Raw genomic sequence first — 8,685 nt, 5'->3', positions numbered from 1 at the left:
GTGTAGACTGCCGCGTTAGGCGTTAGTTTTTAGACTGACTGTCGCTCTTTTTCTAATACAGAAGAAAAGTTCGGTGTGGGTATGCCCCTGTGCCTAAAGAACGCGGATTCGTTGTCCCCACTTTCGTTAGGAAAAGTGAGGGTAACGAACCGCGGTGTCGATTGGTCATGACCTGCACTACTGCTCGAAGGGATGAGTAGGAAGTCTCCTACCATCGTGGTGGATAGATGACTGTGTGCGTGAGGAAAACATAGCTTGTTTTATTAGAGGGCTATTCGGATTTTCCTAATGGGTGCATACCCGCTTTCTCCGTGTTTTAAGTACGTCTAATAAACCCAAGGACCTCTCTAAAAACCGACTGTGTTTCGAGAATATTTTTAAGCTTTAGAAATTCTTCAAGACAAACGGATTGAAGACACATGGCGAAACACTACAGGGAAGTGAAAGTTATGGTGGGTCCTTAGGTTTATTGAGGGTCGAAGTGACGTTACGCAGGCTGGTTGTTGTCCGGTGGTGCGAGCTGGCGCGGGCTGGCGTGCAGATGTTTTAGGCGGCGTAACACCAAGGAAGATCCTAGAAAATGAGAAGGGTGGATTAGAAGAACGAAGAAAACTCGAAGAAGATACAGAAGAAGAAACTACAGAGACAGAAGTCAATTCAAAAGGTATATTAAATAATAAGTGCGATTTACTTGATACCGAACTTATAATACTTATAAATTATACCTATCTATAATAAGTATTAACTTATTGTAAATAAACAGCCATGTCACTGCGCCACGCCAGAAAAATTACTGAAAATTCCCAACGCGAGAATTGATTGTAATTTCAACAAATAAATAAAAAAAAAAAAAAAGCTGTTGCTGTCCCCAAGCGCCAAAATACGTTCTGACTACTATTTTATGTATCTCACAGAAGTATGTCTTCATTCATCATCTCCCATGCCATCCACCAACGTGTTCTTAACATGTTATCTCCTAGTAAAATATTGATATTGAGTCAGATATCCAACTGAATAATCTTTTCGGTGTCTACTATAAGACATTTAAAACCAAGGCTCGTACACACGTGTGCTTATACGTCAGATGTAATACTTAACACGAAACCTGCTTATATTAATATTAAATTTATGCATAGTAGGATGTTCGACCTTTGTAAAAATGAAATTATAATACATACAGTTTCACCGTGGAAAAGTGAATCTTTCTAGCATGTCCACGCAAATGCAGCGGAGGGGAGGACTGTGCATGCACCAAACAACTTTACGTTCGTAATTTTTCACACAAATGTACAACTGTAGGGAAATAATTATCTCTGATTTTTCGGATGTTAGGAATCGACAATATCGCATAACGGAATGCTGTGTTCTACGTATTCTATTTTTGTTACGAAAGTGGTACAAACGAAGTCTACGTAAGAATAGTACAACAAAATCGGTTGAGGTTAGGTTATCGTGCAGATATCGCGGCTTTTGCATTGGAAATCACGCAACTGCCAGTCTCGTCGTTCCTTGTAAACGAAAGAAAGGTATTGTAATCGGTCGGAATTAACATAAAACTCGTCGCATGCGACCATATGGCCTGAATGTTGAATAAACGAGAGTAGAGCGCGAGCTATGTGATTCTAACCGTTTAGGCGGAAACTAATGATTGTAACCAGAGCCGAGATATATGCCAATATTACTTTGCTCGACAAAGCGTATAAGATGAGGAGAGAATCGCGATAAGGTAGAACAAGAGACAGATATTCTCTACGTAAAGCAAGTCTGTCAACTAGATTGAAATCCTATAGCTATAACTACAGTGAATCCATATTCTGGCGAATTGTCTTTTCACAAATGAAGCTTCTGAAGAACGGAATTGATACAATAACTACTGTTCATTCATAACTACTGTTGTAAGAATCTATATATTTGTCTATCTATATCTATATATATCGATCTATATATATTTGTCAGAATGTCATTTTATCAAAAAACCCATCCTCTGTAATCATAGTTTAACGAAGCATAATTAATAGAAGAGGTAGAGCGTTAAGTGGAGATGATTTAATCACAGTTAAGTAGATAAATCTCTATATTAGTCTCTTTAATTAAAATGTCCTACGTTTTATTTGCGTCATTTTTTTTCTTCATCCAATTTAAAATGTTTAAATAACAATAGCCTATACAATATAATTTTATGTAAAAAAATTGATTATACCATGTTTATTACAGATATTTAACATTTTTGTGTACATACAAAATTTAGATTATACCTCGCTTGAGAACAAAAATTCTATTTGTTTTCCTAACATGTACTAATAATTATTGATCAAACTAGAAAAAGCTGGAGGAGATTACTTAGGAAGATTACTTGGCATCTTATATTCCTGGCAAGAGAAAATGAAAAATTCGTTTCTTCTCTTTGCTTCCCTGTTCCTTCTTTCCTCCTTTTTCCCTTTTTACATCGCGTTGTTTTACATCGCAATTTACATTTATTTGTAAAGTTTGAATCTTCTCGATATTGAAGATGTTGAAGCTGCAAGTATGTATTTCATTTTAATCCATTCGAGACCGAGATTTAATTGTAAGACGATACCTAGGTGTCGGTACGATCTGAATGTTTAGTTAGAATGATTCTGTGTTTTACTCTCTCCAGGGTATTCTTTTCATACTTTGATTTTAAATCGATGACAATCTTAAATAGTATGCCTCATATTTTTAAAATATAAAATTATATACTATGTTATTCTATAATGTATTATGTACAGTTAAATATATATATATAATAATTCTATATTGAAAAAAATATGAAATTAACATGATATATACATTACTACGTAAGTTATATATAAAATATGTATACTATACCCTTGCCTACTGACTGATATGAATTTCTTTCGGTCTCGAATGCGTTAAAAGAGAGCGCAAAGAAGGCGAAATTACTTATTGTAATTAGTAAAACGACCTGAGAGGCAGACAGATACAAGAAAGAAGGAATATTATATTAGCGGCATTATCATGTTTTTGCTCTCTTTAAGTCTTTCATCGAGACAGACAATCTACAGGTATTAATCGACCAATTTCTCCAAGCTGATAACTTCGAATTGATGTTTATATATAAGAAGTGTTATGTGTTAATCTGTCTAAATGTTTAAAAGGTGTTATAAATTAAATGTTGTTAAACGATACGTAATTGCCTTTTGATCGTAAATTTTACTATCAAGGGGTCTTTTATGTATGCGTAATCATTGTGAATTATAACAATTTATGTGATCGATATTAAAGGTGTTTAAAAGCATGTAGTTTTTTTCTATATTACTATTCTCCTATATTATTATCCTATATTATTATAGCATTCCTATATTATTATAATATCCAATTACATGTTGATACACAAGATATACAGATTATTATTTATAACGTTTTGGTTTTCTTAATTGAGTCATTCATTTAGTACAAATGATAAGAAATTAGTAATAATTCACAAAAAAAAGGATATCGTAGTAGAAATATTATAAAAAAACATTTTCTGTTTTAGTGTAGAGTTACTCCTTCTTACGGACAGTGTCGTACAAATCTGTACGTCTCTGAGAAAATGTAGGTATCTGAGCCCTTACTTCCTCAACAACTTTTAGATCTGATAGAAAAAAGAAACATACGAAGTAATAAGTAATGCTTACTAATAAATTCAACAAATACAGAGGAAGATGGCTAAATCGATAAATTAACGAGACTAAAAATTAATTACATCATGGATCTCTCGCTTTTAATTTTAAGCTGTAAATTACCGATATCGGTGACTGCCATATTCTCTTGAGTTTCCAAATCGTAAAGAATCTTTCCCCAGGGATTGGTCAACTGTGTATGTCCCCATGCGACGTAACTTGCTTAAGGAACACGAGCCGGTGATATGCAGGCAACGTATAATTGATTATCATTCGCTCTGAAACGCTGAAGTAATGACCAGTGCAGTGGTCCAGTGGTCATATTGAATGCCGCTGGATATATCAGCATTTGGCAACCTAACCCAGAGAAGCAGGAAATATGAAGCCACCGAATACCAATTAACTTCGTAGTTGCACGGTTCACATTCCATCATTTCTGAATATGCGAGGACAGTCCTCTTATTGTGCTTTTAATTCTTTTATTTGTTTCATTTTCAGCAAATATACTGGTTTTTTAAATTAAGCTTCTTTTTATACAGAGTTACAGATTATATTAATTTTATATAGAATATATTTAAGAAAGATATTTAATTTTTTGCTAGTTAAGTATTGATCGATTAAGTTACTGTACCTTTGTTCCGATAAATGCGTGCCATTTCCTCGAATCTAATATCATAGCAAATGCCAATACCTATTTTGCAGCCCTTCACATCGAACGTCGTTAGGGAGTTACCAGGACTGAGTGAATCACTCTCTCGAAAAGTAATCTTATTAGGAATGTCGATGTCGAATAGATGTACCTAATAACATAAAAATGTAGTCGCTAATTCTATTGCTGCAACTTTTGTAATTTAATATCAAAGTTACCAACTCCTAAACTTTAATTATTTTTTATTTAATAACTGACAGCGTTTTTATCACTTTCTTTTATTAAAAAATCCTATCATTTAATAATGTTTAAAAAGGAGAAAAAATAAGTATAATAATATTTTAAGTATGTGAAAAATTTATACAACACAAACACATTACAACAAAAATGGGCGTTTCCCGTATCATAACGTATTTTATAAACCGTAAATTATAGAATTGGTTATAGTATACGTATGTACATATGTATATTCCTAAATTATTCCTAGATAGAGTCACTTTCTTCGCCCCAATATTTTCAAATTCAAAGCCATAAAGGAATATATTACTTACCTTTCGGTGTTTTGCTATCAAAGTTCCATCGGGACCCCAAATAGTACAGGTATTGTACAATTTAGCGCCCTCTATTTCAGGCATCGTACCACCAACTACATAGATGTTGTTTTCTTTAGCTGCGTTCGATGAAGCAACGCTCGTTTCACCATCAGGAATACTCTCGGCGTATTTTGGAAAGTACTCTGCATTGCAATATTTCAATTAATGAAGAATAACTGTCTTTTGTTCCAACCATAAATTAAATTGAAATGTTTGTCAGTTTTTTATTTTTTAAATTATTAAAATAACTAAGTTTTATATTTCGACTTAATTAAATATGCAATTACTTAGCTAATAGTATATATAATAAATTGTTTCTACAGGTTCAAAATGAAAAATGAATATTTAGAAATATTTAATTACGACAATGCTATTTGTGTTAGCATCAGTGGCTTGTTACTCAACGACTTTGCTAGTACTTTTTCAAACATAAAGTTAGTTTTCAATTAACACTTATACTAGAGGCGGAATTATAAATGCAAAATAATTGATAATACTAATTTATAAGTACCTAATTATTAGTATCTTAAAAAATATATTTATACAAAAATCACGATAATCATGAAAATGGGGAAATCCTATATTCTCGAATCAATTCACAATTTATTTTGCATATTAATTAGATTCCGCGCTCATCAGTACGTACTCACTGGCGACATCGAGAAAATTCCTGTATCGGCAATTCCTCGTACGACCAGAGGATCGGAAATATCAAAGGATATTATGGCGCAGCGCGAGTGGAGAAACAGAAACATATGAGCTTAACACCGTAATACTCTTATCATAGAAATAGAAGCAGTCCTCAATTCCCGCCCTCTAACTTCTATCTCCACCGATCCAAATGATCTCCTAGCCCTCACTCCCGGACATTTCCTCATTGGCGATTCATTAATGTGCTTACGTGATCGAGATTTCAAGGACATTCCATCGAACCGACTCTCCAAATGGCAGCATATCCAACAGCTTAAACAACATTTTTGGAACCGCTGGCATAAGGAGTATTTGAACGAGCTAACCAACCGCAATAAATGGAGCAAGGGTGGACACAGCATCCAAAAGGGCACAATCGTCATCCTCAGAGAGGACAACGTTCCCTCCATGCATTGGCCTCTGGGCCGAGTTATCAAGATTCATCCAGGCGCCGATGGTGTCATCCGGACAGCTACAGTTCAGACGGCAAAGAGCATTTTGGATCGGGGCGTCAAAAGGCTTGTCCCACTGCCAATTCAACCCGATCTCGAGAAACCCGAACAACTAGCCACCGAGACGAAATAAGATGGGAACTTCAACCACACCTCCCTAGTTTGATCGGTACCCTCTCAACGGGGGGAGAATGTTACGCCATGCGGCTTACCATAGGTCATATTCTTAACTATCGATCGCGGCACTATAATGTCGCAGACGGATCGTCGTGTCTGCCCGGCAAACAAACATTGTAGTGGCAAGCGCATGGTTCATTAAGCAGGGCGACTTCCAGAAACGTCGACTCGTGGCCCGTATTTTACCTCGCGTAAAAGAATGTGGCGTGATCCGAACGTAGTGGGGGTCGCCTTCCAGAAAAAACGAAAAAAATCGAAAGGCGTTCAGAACTTTTCGAGATGTCGAACCGTCAACACATGTGGTATGTCGCGCATTACTTATCAACCAAAACGCAGTTACATTTTTTTTGTTCCATTTATATCTTTCTAGTTAATAAGTTGTTGAAATAAACATTAATTTATTTGTGTTAATTCTGTGGAATTTCGTTGAACTACCCTTATTATCATAATCGAAATAAGGGGATCGATCAGTTCGTGGCGTCGATTATTTAATCGTAACGGGAACTTACAACTCTCGTTGACGTGCTATCTCGCGATCGCGTCTCTCCGCGAACGGTCGAAACAAAATGATTCACTAAAAACTGTCCTGAATTCCTAAGAATTTATTTACCGCAAAACTGACAAAGTGTTTATTTAAAACATGAGGTTGAAGGTAGTCCTTTTCTTTCATTTCATTCATTTTCATTTTCTTTCTTAAGTATGGCTAACACAATATCTAATCAATTAAAATTTTATATTTTCACGTGAAAAGTTTCTTTAGATAATTATTATCAACATGATGACTAACTCTTACGGATTAATACGTGTCTGTAGGGCAATCCGGTGGACTTGATCGGCCTTTTACTTCGAAAGTTGAGTAATCGGTGTCGCTTTCTTACGCATCTTTGAACTGTATAAATGTTTTAAAATTGTTTGATCCAGAATGTACCACACCGGACAATCAAGAAGGCAGGTGCCTTGACTACAGAAAATGTAAACCTCTGCAAGAAATATGGCAGATACAGTACCGTACAGCCACCGATTTTTATAGACGATCAGTGTGCAGATACCAGGGCAATGTTACGATCGTTTGCTGTCCGAACGATCCAAACAAAGAGAAGAGAGAAATTTTAATAAAAACTGTGTATAAGTATAAGGCTTTGCGACCACCATACTGTGGTTTTAGCAACGTCTCTCATACCAGGGTGGTCGATGGTAAACCAGCTGAACTTGGTACGTTTTATGTCTTTCTTTCCGATTAATAATAAGCCATTTACTGCAAAGAATGAACTTTAAAGGCATTAAACAGCACATCAATGTACATTTCAATTAGACTAAATAATAATGCTATGATTTTATCGGTAGTAACTTTACTTATCAACTTGAATTATTTCTTTCTTTTACTTCATGTTAGGAAGAGTATCTTTTTTTTTTTTTTTTTTTTTTTTTTTTTTTTTTTTTTTTTTTTTTTTTTTTTTTTTTTTTTTTAAAAAAAAAAAAAAAAAAAAAAAAAAAAAAAGTTGGGGTTAGGTTGGGGTTAGGTTGGGGTTAGGTTGGGGTTAGGTTGGGGTTAGGTTGGGGTTAGGTTGGGTTAGGTTGGGGTTAGGTTGGGGTTAGGTTGGGGTTAGGTTGGGGAGCACGAGGCGGGCATGGGTTCCCGGGGCATAGGACCATGCCCTGGGAAACCCCGACGGATCTGATGTTCTCTTACAGTCGGGTGGCGGCCGATCGGTGCCCTTGGCACCCGTCGGTTCGCCGATCCGGTGCGGAGAACTTCGGAGAAGTTGGCGGGCCCATGCCTGTCAAGACCACTCACCTCACCTTCTCGCGGGGCTCCCTGTCGCCCTGCACCGGCTTCGACCGGGGCAGGGCGCGAAAGAGTGAGTGGCACCAGGACGGAGACTTCGACGACGACCTCGGCGAAAAACGAACAACAATATGGAAATGGAGAACATAAACGACAAAGTTTACGGTGCAGGGGAGGGATACCCCAGTACCGGCGCAGTCGCGGGTAGTGAAGTGGGCCCCGCTGCGTCGATATCTCGCGACCACGGCCGTTCGAGGGTGGACCGCCAGGCCCCCGGACGCGTTTCTACGACTGGCGATGAAACAACGGGAGAAAGGAGGAGGATAACGGCAGGAGGACATTCAGAGGACGACAGGATGGAGACCGCGGAGGAGCCTCCGAGGAAGGCGACGAGACGTTCGCTGAGAGCCGCGAACAGGTCCGAGTACGTTTTTCTCGCGCCGGCCACGATGGACGACGGTACGTCACCGATGGCGGGGGGATCGCGGGGGCGGGCGAGGTCCGACGACGAGGAGTCGGTCGCCTCGATCGCCTCGCGTTCGTCGCTGGCTTCGATGGCGTCCAGGGGTAAGAGGAAGAGAACGGCAGCCGCGACAACACCGGTGGTGTCCGAAGAGTTGGAGGTGCAGATGAGGACGAGTTCTCCGGCGGAAATCAGCGCGGGCCTGACGATGCACGTGTCTGAAATCAT

General features: G+C 37.9%; 2 protein-coding genes across 2 annotated transcripts; one reads left to right on the top strand and one right to left on the bottom strand.

Moving 5' to 3' along the window:
- Positions 1-3,800: 3,800 nt before the first annotated feature.
- LOC126865704 (omega-amidase NIT2-A-like) lies at positions 3,801-5,052 on the bottom strand. The gene is made up of 3 exons (XM_050618530.1): positions 4,848-5,052; positions 4,279-4,447; positions 3,801-4,004 (listed from the first exon to the last, which is right to left on the bottom strand). The coding sequence occupies exons 1-3, from the start codon at positions 4,929-4,931 to the stop codon at positions 3,871-3,873; spliced, it is 387 nt and encodes a 128-aa protein (XP_050474487.1). The 5' UTR covers positions 4,932-5,052; the 3' UTR covers positions 3,801-3,870.
- Positions 5,053-6,368: 1,316 nt separating this feature from the next.
- On the top strand, positions 6,369-7,669 carry LOC126865637 (venom serine protease Bi-VSP-like). The gene is made up of 2 exons (XM_050618417.1): positions 6,369-6,510; positions 7,130-7,669. Exons 1-2 carry the CDS (start codon positions 6,408-6,410, stop codon positions 7,447-7,449), a joined length of 423 nt encoding a protein of 140 aa, XP_050474374.1. The 5' UTR covers positions 6,369-6,407; the 3' UTR covers positions 7,450-7,669.
- Positions 7,670-8,685: the final 1,016 nt, after the last annotated feature.

This window comes from Bombus huntii, chromosome 1 (genome assembly GCF_024542735.1).
Source record: "Bombus huntii isolate Logan2020A chromosome 1, iyBomHunt1.1, whole genome shotgun sequence".
NCBI classification, from domain to species: Eukaryota; Metazoa; Arthropoda; class Insecta; order Hymenoptera; family Apidae; genus Bombus; species Bombus huntii.
Note: the sequence above shows the minus strand (reverse complement) of the source record. Positions and strands in the feature narration are given on the sequence as shown.

Coding starts and splice junctions, on each gene's coding strand:
- LOC126865704 (XM_050618530.1), bottom strand. CDS start 4,931: ATGCCTGAAATAGAGGGCGCTAAATTGTACAATACCTGTACTATTTGG. Junction 4,448..4,847: donor TGATAGCAAAACACCGAAAG/GTAAGTAATATA, acceptor TTATGTTATTAG/GTACATCTATTCGACATCGA. Junction 4,005..4,278: donor ACGCATTTATCGGAACAAAG/GTACAGTAACTT, acceptor TCTCTGGGTTAG/GTTGCCAAATGCTGATATAT.
- LOC126865637 (XM_050618417.1), top strand. CDS start 6,408: ATGTGGCGTGATCCGAACGTAGTGGGGGTCGCCTTCCAGAAAAAACGA. Junction 6,511..7,129: donor TCGAACCGTCAACACATGTG/GTATGTCGCGCA, acceptor TGTTTGATCCAG/AATGTACCACACCGGACAAT.